General features: G+C 58.2%; 7 protein-coding genes across 7 annotated transcripts; 3 read left to right on the top strand and 4 right to left on the bottom strand.

Annotated features, from left to right (window-relative positions):
• On the top strand, positions 1–1,343 carry SLS55_010579 (uncharacterized protein; the record flags this gene model as incomplete). Its single annotated transcript, XM_066781960.1, has 2 exons — positions 1–687; positions 747–1,343. The coding sequence occupies 2 exons, from the start codon at positions 1–3 to the stop codon at positions 1,341–1,343; spliced, it is 1,284 nt and encodes a 427-aa protein (XP_066627772.1).
• A 1,249-nt stretch (positions 1,344–2,592) lies between these two features.
• SLS55_010578 (uncharacterized protein) lies at positions 2,593–3,262 on the top strand (the record flags this gene model as incomplete). The annotated part of the gene is made up of 3 exons (XM_066781959.1): positions 2,593–2,600; positions 2,686–2,693; positions 2,814–3,262. 3 exons carry the CDS (start codon positions 2,593–2,595, stop codon positions 3,260–3,262), a joined length of 465 nt encoding a protein of 154 aa, XP_066627771.1.
• Positions 3,263–3,351: 89 nt separating this feature from the next.
• SLS55_010577 (uncharacterized protein) lies at positions 3,352–4,290 on the top strand (the record flags this gene model as incomplete). The annotated part of the gene is made up of 1 exon (XM_066781958.1): positions 3,352–4,290. One exon carries the CDS (start codon positions 3,352–3,354, stop codon positions 4,288–4,290), a length of 939 nt encoding a protein of 312 aa, XP_066627770.1.
• A 5,578-nt stretch (positions 4,291–9,868) lies between these two features.
• Positions 9,869–10,332, bottom strand: SLS55_010576 (uncharacterized protein; the record flags this gene model as incomplete). The annotated part of the gene is made up of 2 exons (XM_066781957.1): positions 9,869–9,977; positions 10,085–10,332. 2 exons carry the CDS (start codon positions 10,330–10,332, stop codon positions 9,869–9,871), a joined length of 357 nt encoding a protein of 118 aa, XP_066627769.1.
• Positions 10,333–11,974: 1,642 nt separating this feature from the next.
• Positions 11,975–14,534, bottom strand: SLS55_010575 (uncharacterized protein; the record flags this gene model as incomplete). Its single annotated transcript, XM_066781956.1, has 4 exons — positions 11,975–13,112; positions 13,161–13,317; positions 13,562–14,368; positions 14,426–14,534. 4 exons carry the CDS (start codon positions 14,532–14,534, stop codon positions 11,975–11,977), a joined length of 2,211 nt encoding a protein of 736 aa, XP_066627768.1.
• Positions 14,535–15,328: 794 nt separating this feature from the next.
• On the bottom strand, positions 15,329–16,237 carry SLS55_010574 (uncharacterized protein; the record flags this gene model as incomplete). The annotated part of the gene is made up of 2 exons (XM_066781955.1): positions 15,329–16,096; positions 16,160–16,237. 2 exons carry the CDS (start codon positions 16,235–16,237, stop codon positions 15,329–15,331), a joined length of 846 nt encoding a protein of 281 aa, XP_066627767.1.
• A 507-nt stretch (positions 16,238–16,744) lies between these two features.
• ERG11_3 (Lanosterol 14-alpha-demethylase) lies at positions 16,745–18,358 on the bottom strand (the record flags this gene model as incomplete). Its single annotated transcript, XM_066781954.1, has 2 exons — positions 16,745–17,866; positions 17,921–18,358. The coding sequence occupies 2 exons, from the start codon at positions 18,356–18,358 to the stop codon at positions 16,745–16,747; spliced, it is 1,560 nt and encodes a 519-aa protein (XP_066627766.1).
• Between the last annotated feature and the right edge of the window lie 1,801 nt (positions 18,359–20,159).

The raw sequence follows: 20,159 nt of genomic DNA, 5'->3' as shown, positions 1-20,159 counted from the left end.
ATGAAGCCCATCGCCAAGGGCATGACTGACTGGTACCACGGATACCGGGTGGGAGACGTGCCCGGAAACTTGCCCGATCCGTACCACTGGTGGCAGTGCGGCGCCATGTTCGGCTCCCTCATCGACTACTGGCACTACACGGGCGACGACCAGTACAACGACTGGGTGCAGCAGGGCATGATCCACCAAATGGGCGACAACGCCGACTACATGCCGGCCAACCAGTCGAAATCGCTGGGCAACGACGACCAAGGATTCTGGGGCATGGCGGCCATGTCGGCGGCGGAAAGCAAGTTCCCGGACCCGCCGGAGGGCCAGCCCGGCTGGCTCGCGCTGGCGCAGGCCGTGTACACGACGCAGTCGCTGCGCTGGGACCCGTCGACGTGCGGCGGCGGGCTGCGGTGGCAGATCTACAGCTTCAACGCCGGCTACACGTACAAGAACACCATCACGCAGGGCTGCTTCTTCAACATCGCCTCGCGCCTGGCCCGGTACACGGGCAACTCGACGTACGCCGAGAGCGCGGAGAAGGCGTGGACGTGGATCCACGACCTCGGCCTCATCAACGCCGAGTACCACTTCTACGACGGCTCCGACTCGACCATCAACTGCACCCGGTTCGACCGCACGCAGTGGACCTACAACGCCGGCATCTTCCTGCACGGCGCCGCCACCATGTGGAATGTCGTAAGTTTTCCCCACCCACCACCACCATCACCACAAACACCCCACTCACTTTGATCCAGACGGCAGAAGAATCCGGCGACCAGGAAAACGTCTGGAAAGAGCGCGTCACAGGCATCATCACCGGGCTCTCCGTTTTCTTCGCGACCGACAGCAAAATCATGGTCGAAACCGCCTGCGAGACGGGCGGAACCTGCAACATCGACCAGCGCACGTTCAAAGCGTATCTCGCGCGGTGGATGGCCGCCGCCATCAAAGTCGCGCCGTGGAGCGCCGACCTCATGGCGCCGTACCTGGAAGCCTCGCGCGAGGCGGCCGCCGCGGCGTGCAACGACAAGGGCGACGGCACCGCCGAGTGCAGCCTGCGCTGGACGCAGGGCGGTTTTGATGGTAGCAGTAGTGTCGGCCTCGGCGAGAACATGGCCGCGCTGGAGATGATCGGGACCGCGTTGGTGGATGTCATTCCCGGCCCCGTCACGAACAGCACCGGTGGTACTAGCGAGGGCGATCCTGATGCCGGGTTGGCGAGTCCGTTCACCCCGACTGAAGATGTGGATCCCGTCGGCACGGCGGATCGCGTGGGCGCTGTGATCATTACGATTCTGGTCATGGGCGGCATTTTGGGGGGCGCGTATTGGATGTTGACGTCGGAGCTATGATGAGGGACTGCTGTCGTCGGTGATGTATCTGCGGGTTATGGGCGCGGGGGCGTAGAGGGCGTTTTATTCTTGCCCTTTTTTTTCTGTTTTGGTGTCTTTTTTCACCCCCCACGGGCCCAACTGCTATGGAGGCGCTTTTGGAGGTGGTTTCACATACATACCCATTTTTTGGTCGATCTGAGGGCTTGCAGCATTTTCAACCTTTCTTCGTTGGTTCTGCCCTTGGTGGTTCACCGGCCCGCTGAGTCGGCGGCTGATGCTGGACTGAGATACCATACCTACCACCACATTTACAGCAATCGAGTGAACTGAAGAATTCTCTTACTGCTGCCGAGAAGCCTGGGCTTTGTCATATGCACAGTACGCGCATGCTCTTAATTTATAAGCTTACGGCTGGAACAACACCAATCTCAGGTCTTAAACGAACACCGGGGTCACCAATTCCAAATGGGAGCGATCGATCCAATGGCATTGATGGCATTTTCACGTCTCACATCAATTACCCCGCAGTATCACATACTTTGGCAGTCGTTGGGTAGGACGTGCGTGATGTCCGATGTCGCGGTCGCTTACCTGCGTTAGCGCTTATGTAAGAGGACGCGTACCTATCTACACGCCGTCACGGCAACGAATCCTCTCCTCTACCAAGCTTCGATTGCCGCCAGGGGTCTCATCCGTCTGCACTACTGACGTCGGGAATGATTCAACTCACTACAGCCACATCCGATATGACCGCACCGCTTGTACGAGCGAAGCAGCCCGGATTTAAAACAGCGAAAGCGGAGACGTATCTGGGCGCCAAGACTATCAGGTCCACAAAAGGCCTGATACATTTGTACGACGTCTGGCAAACAACAGGCCAGAAATTCTGCCGTCGCTAAGCCCTGGGACTCCGGGTGCCTCCGGCTGCTCGATGGTCATTGGCATGCCCACCCGCTCCGTATCGACAGCTCCGGCAGGTGCAAAGCTCATCCCTGCCCCGTGAACCGTCCCTTCGAAGGCGTTGTAGGAGAGGAGTGGAGTCGGCAAAAAGGTGTTCGGCGCCTAATGTTTTAGCTTGCTGCGGGGCTCGTCGTAAAATAAGCACCCCACCACCTAGCGCAGTGCTTAAATTGGGAATTGGCTCTCTTGCTGCTGCGCAAGCTGAACCTCACCTCTTGTCCTCGACTGTCCCTGAATTGACTCCTGAGCATGGCTACCGACGGAAGCAATGGCGCCCCGGAGAAGATCGAGACCCGCCTCTTCATAGATGGCAAGGTAAGCCTTTCCGTCTCTCGAATCCATCACCAGCCCGGTGTGAATGTGATCTTCTTTCTCCCAGCTTGCTGACGCGCCAGTCCAGTTCGTCGAGTCCTCGGACAAGAAGACGTTCCCGCTCTTCTCGCCCTCGACGCGCCAGCACGTCGCCGACGGCAAGTTCCCCCCTCCTCCCCCCTCCAAAAACCCTCATCATCTAACACAACACCGCAGTCTACGAAGCCACCGTCGCCGACACCAACGCCGCCGTCGCGGCCGCCAAAGCCGCGCAACCCGCTTGGGCGGCGCTCTCGCCATCGGAGCGCGGGGCGCCGATGAAGAAGCTCGCGGCGCTGCTGCGCGAGCCGGCGGCGCAGGCGCGCATGGCGTCGCTGGAGGCATCCAGCATGGGGCGGCCGACGGCCTTCTACTTCGACGCCGACCACTGCGCGGGCAACTTCGAGACGTTCGCGACGGCGGGCTGGAGCGAGACGCAGGGGGCGACCAGCCTGAACACGCCGGGCATGCTGGCCATGACGCTGCGCCAGCCGTACGGCGTGGCTGCCGCCATCATCCCGTGGAATGGCCCTGCGATTTTCTTCGGGAGTAAGGTCGCGCCTATGGTGGCGGCGGGGAATGCGGTGGTGTTGAAGAGTAGCGAGAAGGCGCCGTTGACGGTATGATTTTTTTTCCTTTTCTTTTACCCTCCTCCCCTCTCTCTCTCCCTCTCCCTCTCCGAAATGTTGTATGCCTTGAAACCCCCAACAACCGCATGCCAACTCACAACCCCCAACAGTCCGCCTACATCGCGACCCTCATCGCCCGCGCCGGCTTCCCCCCGGGCATCATCAACGTCCTGCACGGCCACGGCCCGACCTCCGGCGCCGTCCTCTCCGCGCACATGGACGTCCGCGTCCTCTCCTTCACCGGCTCGGGGCGCACGGGGCGGCTCATCTGCGAAGCGGCCGCGCGCTCGAACCTCAAAAACGTGCACCTCGAGCTCGGCGGCAAGTCGCCCGCGCTCGTCTTCGCCGACGCCGACCTCGACCGCGCCGCCGCCGACACCCAGCTCAGCATGACGATGAACTCGGGCCAGGTCTGCATGGCCAACAGCCGCATCCTGGTGCACGCGAGCGTCGCCGCCGCGTTCAAGGAGAAGTTTCGCGAGAGGTACGCCGCGGTGCGCGTGGGTGCGGCGGAGGGCGAGGACGGCGTGGATATGGGCCCGTTGGCGGATGCGGCGCAGTTCGAGGCCGTCAACAGCTACATCCGGCTCGCCAAGGAGGCGGGCGGGACGATGCTGCTGGGCGATGGCGACGACGAGGGGAAGGCGGAGGAGAAGAAGAGGGATGGGTTCTTCGTCCACCCCCACATCTTCACCGACCTGCCCGAAGACTCGCGGCCCGCGCGCGAGGAGATTTTCGGGCCCGTCGTCATCATCGGCGTCTTCGAGACGGAAGAGGAGGCGGTGCGCCGCGCGAATGATACCGAGTACGGCCTGTACGCGTCCGTGTACACCAAGGACGTCAGTCGCGCGGTGCGCGTGGCCAAGGCGCTGGAGAGCGGGACCGTCGGCGTCAATTGCACTAGCCCCACCATGGCGTATGATATGCCGTTCGGCGGGTACAAGGCGAGCGGGGTGGGCAGGGAGGGCGTCAAGCACAGCTTGGGCAATTTCTTGGAGGAGAAGACGGTGCTGATTAAGCTTTGAATGGGCGAAAAGGTAGCGGGGCTGTTGATGCCGCGGATGCTGCGGATGCGTCTGATGGCAAAACTTCATGAGATTACGAGTTTTTACGCAAGTTTGAGGATGCAGGTTCCCCGCAGGTTGAACGGGGAAAGGGAAACCAAAGAGAAGTCATGTCCCGATCTGGAGATACAGTGTAGTCCGGCTGTGCACCGACTCAGCTGTTGTGCTTTCCCCGCATTGATCGGCTCTAGGGTGGTAGAGTGGAACAACACGTAGCCATGTTCTGACTACTGTCAGACATTTCTGACTGCAGCTGCTTACGCGCCGAACATCTCCACTTCTCCGCCTCGGCAGACCTGGGACTACAAACCTACCAGCGTGTCGTCTGCGCCTTTCAAGCCCTCGGCATCTGACCAACCTGCACGGTAGTTGACGTTGTACGTCGAATCAGACAATCGAGGTGACCCTGGCGGGGGATGCTCGCACGGTCCTTGCATCTCGACGCTGTTATTGGCAATTTCTCACACTCCAGTCCTGCTTTGGAGAAGGTGCAAAGCATGAGTCGATAGGCGGTCAGCTTTTTCTGAGTGCGCAATCGAACCACTTCCAGCACTCCACGCGGCATAGCAAAAAAGCTTATCTGAATATCACCTAAGGGATACCGTATCAAGACCTTCCAGCCCACGTGCAGCGGACCGCAAGTGGAGTAGCACGGCCTCGGCATCTAGCGTGAGCTTCCCGCCTCTATCAAGTTTAGGACCATTCTCCGCTATTCACCCTCGGGGCGCCAATGGGACTCCTGCCAATACCCTTGTATTTTGGCAATCCTCTCGTCACTGCTCCCTCGGCTCAACACTTCACCTCCACGTACCCTGCACGCACTTTGGCCCCGGAAGAGGGGGTCTCAGCTGTCGTGACACCGCCAAGCGTGCGGGAGAGACGACTATTAAAAGCAGCAGTGCGCACGTTTGACGATTCCCACCTCCCCGCCTTCTCACCCTCGTCTCCCCGCAACCACGATGGCCGAAACAACAAGCCCCGTCTTCGCATACGGCGCCGCCGCCCTCCTGGGCGTCATCTCGCACGTCGCCTACTTCAACCGCTCCGAGCACCACCTCCACGCCATCCGCTACATGCAACTCTTCGCCCTCACTTACCTCGCCACCGTCTTCCTCCTCGCCCGCACCGCCGAATCCTCCTCCTCCCCCTCCCCCACCGCCACCGCCGCCGCCTTCCGCACCGCCACCTCCCTCGCGTCCTCCTACCTCGCCGGCCTCTACACCTCCCTCCTCACCTACCGCCTCACCCCCCTCCACCCGCTCTCCGCCTTCCCCGGACCCCCCCTCGCGCGCCTCACCTCCTTCTACCTCCCCTTCCACGTCCTCTACCACCCGCCTGCCCCCACCACCACCACCGCCGCCGCACCCGCCCCCCGACCCATCCCGCAAGCCTACCGCACCCTCGCCGCCCTGCACGCCCACCACGGCCCCATCGTCCGCGTCGGCACCAACGAGCTCTCCATCGCCGACCCCGCCGGCGTACCGCTGATCTACGGACCCGGCAGCGCGTGCGCCAAGGCGCCGTGGTACGACAACGACGCGCCGCTGACGAGCATGCACACGAGCCGCGACCGGGCGTATCACGATGCGCGGAGGCGGGTGTGGGCGCGGGCGTTTGCGGAGAGGGCGGTGAGGGGGTATGAGGGGAGGGTGGAGGGGTTGGTGGGGGTGTTGGTGGGGAGGTTGAGGGGGGAGAGGGGGAAGGAGGTGGATGCGAGGAGTTTGTTTGCGTGGTTCGCGTATGATGTCATGGGCGCGTTGGCGTTTGGGAGGGAGGACGGGTTCGGGTGTTTGAGTAGGGGCGAGGCGCATTGGGCGATTGAGTTGTTGGCGGAGGGGATGAGGCCGATGGGGTTGTTTTGTGGGTGGTCTCTTTCTTTTTCTTTTCTCCCTCGTTTTTGTTTTTTTCGACGTTGGATCTGGGGGTGGAAGGAATGGATTTGTTGTGCTGACGAACCCGGTTCTTTTCGAACGAAAACAGTGCCGACCTGGGCTTTCCGCTCGCTGGCCGCCATCCCCGGCGTCGCGGCCGGATACTGGAAGTTCATCAGGTACTGCTCGGACCAGCTCGACGAACGCATGAAGACGAAGCCCGCGGACCCGGACATCATGTCGTCGCTCATCGAGCCCGTCAAGGACAAGGAGCTCAGCGACCGCGAGCTGAAGATGCTGCAGGCGGACTCGCGACTCATCATCGTCGCCGGGAGGTGCGTAGCAGCCAGCCAGCCCTGCAGCCTTTCCCATCCCAATTCCCCCTCCCTCCCTCCCTCCCTCCCTCCCCACCGTCGCCGCCGTCGTCGTCGTCAACCACACCACCACCACTAACATACCCACAGCGACACCACCTCCAGCACCCTCACCCACATCTTCTACCACCTCGCCGCCCGCCCGCACCACCAAGCCAAACTCCTCGCCGAGCTGCGCCCGCACATGATCATCCCGTCATCGTCGTCCCCGGACGCCGACCCCACCTTCCCCCCGCGCGCCCTCCAAGACCTCCCCCACCTCAACGCCCTCATCTCCGAAACCCTCCGCCTCCACCCGCCCGTCCCCTCCGCCCTGCAGCGCCTGACGCCATCCACCGGGCTCACGCTGCCCAGCGGCACCTACATCCCTCCCGCCACCGTGGTCTGGTGCCCAGCGCACGTCATCGGGCGATCTGCAGCCGCGTACGTGGAGCCCGAGGCGTTTGTGCCGGAGCGTTGGTACGACGAGAGCAAGAAGGGGTGGGTCAAGGAGGAGAAAGCGTTCGCGCCGTTCAGCATGGGGGCGTATGCGTGTATCGGGCGGCCGCTGGCGTTGATGGAGTTGCGGTGCGTGGTGGCGAGGGTGGTGGCGGGGTTTGAGGTGGGGTTGGCGGGGGGGGAGGATGGGGCGGAGTTGTTGGGGGGGAGTGCGGATCATTTTACGACGGGGTGTGGGAGGTTGAGGTTGGTGTTTAGGGAGAGGGAGAGGGGGGAGGGGGGCGTGGTTTAGGGCTGGCGGGTGGCGGCGTGTGGGGATGTGGTGTTGGGGTTGTGTCGGTGTTTGGGATTGGATGGATGGATGGATGGATGGATGGATGGGAGTAGTGGGGTGGAAGGGACTTTGCTTCCTTTGTGGTCCGGCTTTTGCTTGCTGGCTACTGCGCGTGGGGGAACAATGAGAAACTCCATTTTGTTACTCTCTTTGCATCTTTTTGTTTCTGAGCTTAGGTGTCTAGAGTGGATTGAACGGAAACAAACTGACTGGGTATTACTTCGTTGCTTTCTTCCATTGCTTGTGGCACCACGCTGGCGTGTGATATCCACCTCTACCTTCTACTCTTGGCCTTTCTTTTCCGTATTCGTACCCGTATCTTGGCGAGCTAAATTTGGCATATCCACAGACGTGGCTGTCGGACAAAGCAACAAATAAAGGTAGCCAGACGTATTTAGCTCTCGCATATAGTGAAAGTACGTCCGTATCGAAGTCCGCATGTGCCGTTATGGTGCCAGGAACCGTTGCAGAAAGCTGGGGTGTGCTGAACAGGGGTGGCGTTCCGGCGCGAGTGGACTGGCCAATCGAAGATTTTACGGACACTTCTTACCCATCCAGCCCCACGTGTGGCACACCGCCATGCCGCTCCGTCTGTCGTTTAGCCAGGGGACCTCGTGCCTGCTCAAGGTCGCTGTAAATACAGCGGTCCGCCCAATGTCTCATGGGAACCAGTGTCGTGATGGGATCGTGTTGGAGGATCAGTGAAAAGGGGGGGCATCATGTCACCTTCAAACATGGCCCCCTTGTACGACAACGTGTCGCCGATGCGAGTTTGAAGACGGGTATATCATGTATAGGCTGCGCTGGCCCGTCAATGCGTATTCCAGCGGCGTGGATGAAGTACTGATTTCTGGGGAGGGCCACAGCGTTATGCCGGACAAACGGGGCGCACAGACTGGGTCTAACTCGAATGCCTTAGGCAGGTGCGTCGTGCGAGTTAAAACGGGGCCGTGAGGCTGAAGTGGTGGGAAAACCTTGCTCATGCTCCGCCAGGTACGGAAATTCCGTCCGAACGGAAGCTTATCGGTCGAGTCGGCGCGCGCATAGACGCCGGACCACGATGCTTATTTAGAGGGGCCCCATCTGCGACCATGATCGACGCCTAGAATCGATTTACATAGAATGCTAAGCTGGACCGTGGGAGTGGTGGATGATTCTCCGTCCATCATCCAAACGCTTTGACAAGGCCCCACTTTTCCCCCGTCCTTTACTTCAACCTCACCTCCCCATCGTCTCTGCACTCATCTACCCATTGCAAAAACGTTCCTCTAGAGAATCTGTATTCTATAATCTATCCATCTACTCCTTCCCACCTCAAACCTCAAACCTTCTCCCACCACACCCCCACACGCGTCCCATTCCGAATATCAGAGTGCAAATGCAACAACCTTCCCCCTTCCACCAACTCAAACACCCTCCTTTGCCACGTCCCCATGAACGTCGGCAGCGTCGCCACCTCGAGCGGACCATGCACGATCTCCCCTTTAACCCTCCCCCCACCTCCCGAAGCACTTATCCATGAAGGCAGTCCAGCTCGTTAGATAAACCAGACTTCATGGGAATCTTCCACCAGGATCTGACATCCCATGGGAACACTCCGTCCGAATCCAACAATCAACTAATTCGGAAATGAGATGGTACGCGTGGATTAATTACTGCTCGAATATTCAAGATAGCCAACGTCTACACGTTCGTCCTGCTCATCGGGCAAGGATCTCAGCCATGCAGATCCAGATTGAGGGTGTGGTGAGCAACGCTGCCTCATCATCAAAACCAGGCAATCAGCACAACTTCCTTCGAAAGTGCCTTTGCAGCTTCCATCCTCATTCTTTTCTAGCAGGAGTTGTGGTTGTTAGAGACCTCTATCGAGGTAGATCGGGGTCACATGGTTGCGTAATCCTTCCTGGACATGTGGCGGGCAGGTCCGTTCGGGAATCCCCAAAGGCATCCTCACTTTTCTGACCAAAAAAGGCCCAGCTGCACTCTTCGCCCTTCCAACATTTGCACTGTATTTGCGCCACGTCAGCCGCCCCTTTCACCCGCCGGAAGAGGCAGTCGGGCTAAAGGAATAATTTTATACGAACCAAGGGCTGGGACAGAACAGGCGGATTACTTTACAACTCCCAGACCGAACCACGCGTGAGAAAGTCTCAGACTGGTTGTGCTTGTTGAATTTCTGCACGTCCAAGAATCACACTTCAACTGGGGCCATGCAAATGTGCAAGATCCCTCTCCAACCATCCCAAACCCTTCTCTCTATGAACTCAAGAAGGCTCTCGTCAAAAAGAATTCCAGTGCCAGAGAAGATTGTCAACCATTCACAAAGCAGACACATCTCCATCCACAGCAGCAACACGAGACAACATTGATGTCGCAAAGACGTAGATGTATTGGCGTGGCGATTCGGGCGCGCGCGCGACTAGCATTAGGTCATATTTGTATTTACATCCGACGGCCCCATTTCAAGCTTCCTTCTTTACACACTCTCTTCCCCCAACAATCGTCGTCGTCGTCGTCGTCGTTTAGATGTCGACGGTAGCGTCGCCGGTCTGGGTGCAGACCTGGTCGTCGGCGCCGGCGCCGCCAGCGCGGCAGTTGACGGGGAGCTTGGCCGAGGCCTGGGGAGCGTCGCTGTTTGCAAACCGTCAGCATGTGTATTTGATTCGATTCGATTCGAGGAGAGCGAGGAGAACGAGGAGGAGGAGGAGGAGGAGGAGGAGAAGAAGAAGAAAACTTACGTGTTGACGCCCTTGAACAGGGTGACCTCGTAGTCGGAGGCGGAGCCGGTGACGTGCCAGCTGAAGGCGGAGCCGGGGCAGGCGATCTGGCGGGCGCCGAGGGCGGCGGGGCTGTCGGCCGAGCACTTGGTGCCGTCGATGGACAGCTCGACGCTCTGCAGGCCGTTGTTGTCGCGGAGGGTGGCGTCGGAGACGGTGGCGGCGGAGGCGAGGCCGACGACGGCGGCGGTGGCGATGAAGAACTTCATTTTGATTGGTGGTGAAGGGAGAGTGGAAGTGGAATGATTGTGTGTTTTGTAGTAGTAGTGAAGGGAGCTTGTGTTGGTGATGAGAGAAACAGTCTTCCTGCCTTGACTTGACGCCTTTAAGTACTTTGGCGGGCTGCTCCCCCCCTTTCCTTCATCTCGATGCGATCGACATCTCAGCCTTACTACTCTGGCAGCATGTCATAGGCGGCCTTGAAGTTGACAAGATCTGCTGGGAAACATCTCGAGAGAGGGCGGTTCGACGTAGCCTGCCCCCGGCATACGAGTTGATCGGCGGGTCTTGCACGGCCCTGTGGGGTTTCGTAGGGCTGCAAGTGGCAAGGCTGCCGCTATTTCGAGACGCCGCACTCCACGGTGGCATTGCTGTTGTGTCCTGCCTTCGTCCAGCCGACGATAACATGGACGGCTAACTGTAGGGATGTTTCTCCACGAGCGCCAACAGTTCGTACCGCGAAACCGTTCTCTGTGTCATCAATGTCTGAACAGCCCACGACCCAAGCAGGAGCCGATTATCGGCGGTGTGAGGGGGTGATGCGCCATGCTTGATCCATGTGTGGTTTATTTTTAGCGCGTGGTATGGTGAGGGGAAGGAACACGCTGCATCACGCACGGTTCGCTGCTTCAATAGCTCCTATGCTAACACCTGGTGAGGTATGCAAAGAAAGACGAAAGAGAGAGGAGAGAGTTGCATCAAAATCCAGCGTCTTTCCGTCCCCTCCACATCATTGTCGCACGCCACGATCAAACAAACCAACCTTCTAGAAGAGAACGCGGACGCCACAAGCCAGTCTCCGAAAACCGCCGACCCAAAACGTAGACCGCATGAGGCAATTAATCGCAGATCTTCCCCACCCGCTAAAGCCAGGCACGCAGCCCTATGGCCTCGGGTTCGTTCGTATGCAGGGGGAAGCAAAGCGACCGTTCGGAACCGGTGAGCCAACGGCGTTGCTGCCAAACCCATGTGTGTTGAGGGCCGATCGGCGGCGGCGGAAAGCGGGCCAAAATACAGGCGACAGGGGTCGTGGGCCGGTATAGCATCCAAGCTGCCATCTAATTAGACACATCACACTTGTGAACAAGTAGTTCCGCCGCCGCTATACGAGATGGATAGTCATGAGCGGTGTCATGCGGACCGTGCGTATGAGCAGGTGGCGAACATGTCGTTGAAGACACGAAGACGTCGGAGTGCCAAACTGCCGACTTTCCGTCCCGGATGGTGCACCTCCTGAGTCCCGTCGTGGTTTTGACCGGGGAAAGGCCCGAAAAGCCCGAGTGTTGAAACTACGACATTCGGGGTAGTTGGGCAGCTCACCCCGGTAATCGGCCCTATGAACGAGCTGGCCACTTCTCACTTTCCATTATTAAGAAGTGTGTAGATTATCCTTCCATCGAGAAGTGTGCGGAAACATACAACCACGGCAGGTGACATGAGGTATAAGTCTTCTAAGCTCAGTACCGAGGTCGACACATTCTTTCCATGCGCTTTTGAGACTTACATTCACTTCCGGATCTTGTATATATCCAATCACCCATGTAATGTCTATACGAGACAGAGGCGGGAGCGTTTTGAGATGTCATTATAATCATGAGGGGAGACGTATCTTAAGTAGAGAGGGAGCAATCCTCACTCCTCCGGCGGCAAATCCACCGCCACCAAATCCACAACCCTCAACTTCGCCGCGCCCACCGGCTCCAACCTCACCTCCCCCACGCTCCCCTCGACACACCTCCTCTCCGCCCTCGTCCTCCCCGGCGGCAGTCCCGGCACCCCCCTATACAACCCCCACCCCTCAACCACGCACCCCCTCCCCTCCACCCACACGGGCGGCGCGCCAGGCGCGAAAACCGGATCGTTCAACACCACACCATCCCCATCCAGACTCGTCTTCAACACCAAACTCCCCTCGTCGACGCCCACATTCCACGCCGACGCGTTGACGAGCCGCCAATCGACGGCGTCCGGCGGGATGCCGTCGCTCGAGCCGTTGATGGCGGCGGGGCGCAGCGGGACGGATGGGTCGGCCCACGACTGCGGCGGATGAGAAGACGTGTTGGACGAGGGCACGGCGAGGGCGAAGACGAGGGGCCCGGCGCGGACGGTGAAGGTGTCGTTGGCGCGGGGGGCGACGGTGAGGGGCGCGGCGAGGATGTAGGTGAGGCGGGTCGTGCCGCGGGGAAGGGGGATGGGGTGGAGGCCGGTTGTGGGGTCGGGGCGGAGGGGCGACGAGCTGTCGTTGATGGCGAGGGAGGAGTTGGTCGGGTCGGCCCAGGTGGGGACGCGGACGTGGAAGGTGGTGGGGGCCGAGGCGGTGAGGGTGTAGTGCAGCGTGTTGGCGAAGGGGTAGTGGGTGTCGCATGCGATGGTGATGTGGCCGCCATTGGGCAAGGTGGTGGAGACGTTGGCCGGGCTGAGGAGCATGTGGGCGATGCCGCCGTTGCTGTCGCCGACGCGGGCGAAGGCGTTGGCAAGGAATTTCGGGAGGCCTTGCGGGTGGTTGACGGTGCAGCAGGGGTAGTTGGCTTCGACGCTGTAGAGGAGGCCGGATTCGCGGACGTTGTAGAAGGGGTTTTCGTCGAGTTCCGTCGCGAAGCCCTGGTTGGGCTGGCCGACGTACTGGCGGCCCCACCAGTTGGGAGACATTTGCGCGGGTAGAGCGTTGAAGGCGATGGTTTCGGCCAGGTCGGCGTAGCTGTTGTTGCCCAAGGTCTGGTAGAGATAGCTCAGGGAGTACATGGTCTCGACAAGTGTACAAGTCTCCGAGCTGTTTTCTGTCAGTGCCAATTCCCGGCTCGCAAGACCGTTTTCTTACCCGTAGTACGGCGCCAACCCGGCAAGCCGCTCATCGGCGAGGATGCCCCCATGAGCAGCAGCATGGTACCGGAAAGTCCAGTCCACTCCTCGGCGAGTAATATCCACGAGGGTATCGTTATGCGTGAAACGGCGGAACACTGCAAGCGCTTTGAGGCCTATTCGAAATTCAGCACATGAGAGTCCGAAGGGGGAGAGCCAGCGCGAGAAAAGTCCTCAAACCACCAGACATGCATCTCGGAGCGTGAGCGAATTCAATTCACCCCGGACAACACTTGACGACTGGGGCTGACACAACACCGAGAGACCGAGGAAACAAAAGCGTATGAGAAGACGGCGCAGCAAGAGATGTCACTTTTCCACGACAAAACAAACTACAACGAAACCCCCCGCCCGACTTACCTTGCCCGGCATTAACGCCATGCTCATACGGATACCTCGGGCCATCCGACGGCTCGGAATCCAAAAAGTTCAAATCGCCCTTGATGAACGCGCCCTCTTGCCACCAGTCGGCCCAATCGATCGCGCCCTCGATCAAGATGTGCATGCAGTCCGCCAACACCGCCCTCTGCGCTTCCGTCGTCTCCTTCCTCTCCCACAACCACTGCAGCGAGACGAGCAGATCCTGCACCCTCACCCTCCCCCACGCAAACTCCTCCTCGCTCAACGCATCGCCTTCCCGCCACACGTACCCCCTCCCGCCATCCCGCAGCATCTCCGCCATCAACCCAACAAACCGCCAGATCCCCTCGAGCACCCTCCGCGCCAGTTCCGCATCCCCCCCGCCTTCCTCCGCCTCCACCACCCCCACCAACGCCAACAACACCGGATACCTCGCCCAAAGATTCCTCCCCCCCGCCGGCTCCTTCCCCTCCGGCCCCAACCACCCATCCCCACCCCTCTCCTGCACCCCCAGCACCACCCCAACCGCCCCCCGGACCTGCTCCTTCAACCCCTCGTCCTGCAATCCATACGCCAACGGCACGATCCCGTTCAGCCAGTAGGGAAACCCCTCGTTGAGACCGCTGTACTCGGACGCGCCGCCCAGCCAGCTGCTGTCGGCGACGTAGGGGTAGAAAGAGGCCAGGTGCCCGGCGAGGCCGGTGGCGGAGAGGGAGAGGGTCGCGGCGAGCCAGGAGGAGGCGGGGGCGTGGACGGTGCCGAGGGGGAGGGGGGTGAGGAGGAAGGGGAGGAGGACTGTGGCGGGCGCTGCGGGGTTAGCGTGGTGGGGTGTGGGGGAGGGGGGATGAGGGGGGTTGGGCGTACGGGTTGTGTTTGTGGTGTTTGTGGCGGCGGCGGTGGCGGTTGTGGTTGTGGTGCCGCAGAGGAGGAGGGCGGTAGCGGCGGCGGAGGCGAGGTCGCGTAGTGGCTTCATGGCGATGGAGCTCTGGGTGTCGTCGGTGCAGCAGATCAGGAACGCGAGGGCGGCGGCGGCGGCGGTGGTTGCAACAACGACGAGGAGGAGCTGTGGTGGGCGGGCTGCGGGCGGAAGTGCTGGGCGGCGTGGCACGGCGGCCGTGGGGAGAAGCTTCTCATAAGACATGGTTTAGGCTGCTGCAGCGGTGCATGGCTACCTGGCTAGTTAGTACTGTAGTACTTGGAGCGGCGGTCTGATGCTGCTGCAGAGGGAGCGATCGGCAATGACGTACAGCAGCGCCGGATGGCACCGTAACGTTGCAGGGGCGGCGTTGCAGGGCGGCCAAGGGCGGGAAGGTGAGTGGGCGTCAGGCGGAGGCTTGCAGGACGCGCTGAGTGGCGTGCAGGGGACGATGACAGGGACCAGACGTGGGAGCTTAAATGCAGCTGCAGCCCCACCCGAGCTGTGTTTGTTTGTTGGCGTGCGGGGAAGACGCAGGACATCCCCGACCACACCACTCTTCCTACGTGGGTATTCGAATCCAATATCTGGACTTAGAGGCCACTTTCTAAGTATGCACAAATGCGTCCGGATCCTGGATTCTACTACGTGCGACATGAGCTCGATTGCTGTCCATCGCCGTCAAAACGTCGCCATGGGACTCCTGGAATGCGCATTGTTCCAACCCGGAAAGCGAGTGAAAACAATAAAGACAGCGTCTTGCTCTCGTGTAGTTTCTGGTAGCTACAGCTTAGCGCCTTCAAGACCCCCCCAACTGGACGGCACTCACAATCCAACTCGTTATAATACCATCAGTCCCGTCGCGCCGCGGCGACACAGGCTTGCGCCTTCCAGCACAACGCATCTTCAATAATCATCAACTGCCTCCGAAAAGCCTTCCACACCTCGACCTGATCCGGCCCCAACGCCGCGTCTTCCGGCCACACCTCTTCGTCCAGGTTCTCAGCGTGCCACAGAGAATACCTATCCACGAAGCGCGACAACTCCGTAAGAACAACCACGGGATGTATCGACGTCTGTCTCGCGGTCAAGTCGAGCTGCTGCGGCCTCCTGGCCGGTTCCCCCGTGGTCCTGTACCGGGTGACCAGCCAATCCAGCCTGGCCATCTCCCACCTATTCCGCGCCAACCTCTTGCTTTCCTCCTTGCGCAGCTGCCTGCTGAACGCGCCCACCAGCCTTGACGGCCTGAGTTTGCGTCTCCTGCGATCCAACTCCTTGCTCAGCGCGTCCGCGTCCTCGCTCGCCGCGATCTCGGGTTCGCGGGGCGCCGAGTAGGCGGCGTAGTCGCCCTCGTACTTGATGAGGAACGCCTTGCGCCAGTCGAACGTGAGGCCGTCTCTGGAGGTGTCGCCGGGCGCGTTGCGCAGCACCTCCATCAGGTACCTGAGGCGGTCGACGATGAAGTCGCGCTGGGTGGGGACGTCCCAGTAGGCGCGGTGGCCCGGGTCGGCCGCGAAGTCCATGACGCTCTCGTCGAAGAACGAGTAGTGGCCCATCCAGTGGCGCATCATCTCGTCCGTGTGCGCCGACGCGGTTTTGAAACACCGCCTGAGGTCCTTCTGAGAAAAAGGGTCAGCGTGGATCGTTGCGTTTGCGGCCGGAGCGAGGCGGCAGTCGCTTACCCGCAAGGAGGGGGAAATCTCCCTGTCGAGTTCGGCCATGACGGTGGTGATTTTGTCAGGGATTTTTGGTAGCGACATTAAGTGAATGGGTGCTTGATGGAATCGTTGCTGTTGGTCTGAAGTGAGTCGCGGATGAAATGTTTGTATGAAGTGAGTCGCGGATGAAATGCTTGGGTAAAGTGAATTCCGAATGAAATGTGTGGTTTAGGTGACGAGAAGAGGCGAGAAAGTCGCGGTGATTTGGCTGCGCTCTTGACACAAGAGTTTGCGTTCAGAGGAAAGGAGCGACCCAAACCCACATTCGGCAGGCGGGATGGAGGTCAATGGTACAAGTACCTTCGGACCTTAGATTTCATTGCCTACCGAAAGGGAAGGAGTTCAATTGTGCAAATACATCCGGAGCTTGGATTCCAACACCTCCGTGAAGCATGCAAGATGCAATGATTTGCAAGGCGGATGTAAGACGGACGAGCATGAGGAAGAAACGACATCTCCATTTCAGCGTACAGTGATTAACAGTCTACAAACCAGAAAGAAGGAATCCACCCGAAGATCGGCCCCCGATGGTCATCAGGTCGCTCTTGCCTATTCGGCCTCCGGGAATCTCTTCTCCCAGCACACCAATGCCGGCTGCATCGGACGCGAGAACATGGACGCATAGTCGGTAGCCGGCACACCCTCCCTATCCTTGGGGTTGCTGAGCCTGAAGTTCCTCACCAGCGTCGCCACGATGACACCCAGGTTCAGATACGCAAACTTCTCGCCAATGCAGCGATGGCGACCCGCGCCGAACGGCAGGTACGGGCTCTTCGTCCCCTTGGAGACGGCGCCGTAGCCATAGTCGACCATGTCGCCGTTCTCCTCCTCGTCCTCTTCCCGGTCGTCCCAGCGATGCGGGTTCCAGGCCTTGGCGTTGGGGAAGTAGTTCTCGCTCATGGCGGTCATGACGGGGGACGCGAGCAGGACGTGGCTGTCGGGGACGACGACGTGGGTGCCGGGGATCTGCAGCGGGTTCATGACCTTGCGCATGATGGAGTGGATGGACGAGTGGACGCGGAGCGTCTCCTTGATGACGTTCTGCTGGAGCGGCAGCTTCTCCAGGTCCCGGTACTGGAGCGGGGGCAGGTCCTTGCCGAGCGCGCGCACCTGCTCGTCGAAAAGCTCCTCGACGATCTTGGGCTCGGACGCGAGACGAAGCATGATCCAGGAGCTGGCCGACGAGGACGAGTGTTGGCCGGCCATCAGGAGGGTGATCATCATGTGGGCGATTTCCTTGTCCGGGACCGCGGTGCCGTTCTTGTACGTCGAGCGCATGAGGTTGGTGATCATGTCGTGCGTGTCCTTCTGGGTGCCGCGGCGCTCTTTGATGATCTCGGTGTAGACTTCACGCATCTTTTCCCGTGCGGCGTCTCTCTTGCGGTTGCTGGGAATGGGCAGCCAGGGCAACATAGCGTTGAAGGGGGAGAATCCCAGGTCCAGGTCGTGATACAGGTCAGCAAACTCGGCAGTGAGCTTTTTGCGAACTTCTTCGCCTTGCAGTGCGCGGCTGGCGGTGAAGATGGTGATCTCGGCCATGGCTGCGGGGATGTCGATCGTTCCGGATGTGCCCTTGAGACGACCGGAGGTTTTGATGTACTGAAGGACCTCTTCCTCAATGAGCGGGACGTAAGATTCGAGCGCCTCCTGTGTTAATCCGAACTTGACAAACTATGGCAAAGTCAGTCCCGCGCCGCCACTGCGTCGATAGTGCGGATTAGGTACCTTCTTCTGCTCCATGAGCTTAGAGTTGGGGCAGTCGTAGACGACATCGGAACCAAAGACAGGGGTAGTTATCGGGCCGTAGACTTCCTCTGCATTCACATCCTTGAGTTTGCCGTTAAGGATGAACTCGTTGCCGTCTATTCCAAGGTAGACGGTAGTCTTCTGTCCGAGGAGAATGAAGGTGAAGACCTCTCCGTACTGTGCGCGTGTTAAGATAGCTTCTTTGAAAGGTACTTTCTGGGTCGGTACCTTTTCTTTGCAGTCCTCGAAGAACTTTAGAGGATCCATGCCATAGGTGACAGTGCTGCCGATGAACGGGAACCAATGGAAGACGACCGGTGGTTCGTTCTTCTTGTAGAAGAAGAGTTGGCGGGCGACATGAAGCAGGATTGTGGCAAGGGCGGCCACGACCGCGTAGCCAACGAGATGAAGCGCCATGGTGACAAGTGTCGATGAACTTGGTGAGGATGGAAGTAGAGGGACGAAGCCGATTAAATAACAGCACACTAGACCATCATACGATGGAAAGGATTCGGAGATGCGGCGGACCGATGCACAGCATTGTCAGGCAGATATTGCTGAGATAGTGGAAGGATTGGCTGCGGTGTTGTTGTATGTGGATCAGCAAGGGGAAATGACGCGTGCGGGCGGAGTGAAACGTCAAGAGAGAGGCAGCAAAACAGAAATGGCTCCCTCGTTCTATTCGCTCGGAGGATGGCGCGGAGGAGGCTCCAGTGAATTGACATACCGGAGGGGAAACAGCGAGGGTTACCTCAGATTGGGTTCGTACAGAACAGACGCTGGTTGGCGCCGTAAATACGAGATTGCGGGGGCCCACAGTTTTTGCGGCGGCCATGGACCGTGCCCCTGGCCGCAGCGCAACGCCATCGAGCCTACCGATGCAAGCAATAGCGTCATCAGCTCATTTGTGGGCCGATCTAGATCAGCGCAGCGCGGCCGCTGTTGAGATTGAGCGAGGGTATTTGGTTGCGGTGAGTACGGTTCAGTCGGTCGGCTCGCAGGCAGCCACCCCATTGCAGAAGAGGGCACAGGATTGGCGACCACACTAAAAGTCTTGGCGACCTGTGGCGCAGGGCCCCGACCAGCTAAGCTCACGTGACCGGCGCCGAGCCCGGCCGTGCCCTAAAGCCACGTCTTCGCCCCTTAGCAAACCTTTCCCTTAATATTATCGCCTTTATAACGCGTTGCCAACGTTAACTTAGTATTATATTACGAACGTAATTAAAACGTATTAGCCTCTCGCTTCGCTAGCCTAACTAGATCGCTACTATAGGCCGTATCGAGCCTAAGTAGATAAAGAATATAAGTTATCTATAATATATTTGTAGCGTATTACTAATTTATTCTTAGGGCGCTAGTCGAAAATACTTTTAACTTTAGTAGGCTAATCGCCGTCCTCTTAGTCTTAAGCCATTCGATATAGTAAGAAAAACATATATATTATTAATATAAATATATTACTAATATATTCTTAATATATTAGTAACCCCCGGCTATTACCCTTAATAACTCTACGAACTTCGACTCTAAGGTCGAGTAGTACTATACTACTACGGTTATTAGCCGCCACGAGTTATTCTATAGAATAATTAATAAGATAGATATAGACGGAGAGTAAATCGAATTAGAATATATAGTATATTAATCTATTTCTAATATATTTATATCGTATTAACAACTTAATAGAAGTCTTTTTAAAATAGAAATAGCCTAGTTATCTATCTTTATAAAGACTATCGGGTAAGACCCTCTAATATTCTTATAGACGGTAATCTATTTAACGTCGATATTCGTTAGGCCGAACGTAAGTTATTAATATATTTAAAACGTATTCGCTACGTATTTATTTAATATTATATAGTCGCTTTAGCCGGTATTATAGCTATATATAAAAAGGCGAAGGTAGTAAAGAACGTAGAAGCTATTTAGAATACTATTAAGGTCTTCGATAATACTAATAGCGAGAATAAAGATACGCGCCCTATAATATATTTCGAATATAATATAGATGTATTAAACTAATAAAATTTAAATAAATAGAAAGGCTCGTGCTCGTATTACGCGTAAGAAGGCCGCGAAGCGTAAGAAGTAAAAGACCGCGGCGTCTATATCGATAAGAGATTCTTAATATATTATAAACGTTTTCTCTAATACTCTATAGTTTATAAGTCTACTTAGAATATCTAGTAAGACGTCTAGCCTTAGTTCTAAGTAGTAA

This window comes from Diplodia seriata, assembly GCF_021436955.1.
Source record: "Diplodia seriata strain FDS-637 chromosome Unknown scaffold_13, whole genome shotgun sequence".
Lineage (NCBI taxonomy): Eukaryota > Fungi > Ascomycota > Dothideomycetes > Botryosphaeriales > Botryosphaeriaceae > Diplodia > Diplodia seriata.
Note: the sequence above shows the minus strand (reverse complement) of the source record. Positions and strands in the feature narration are given on the sequence as shown.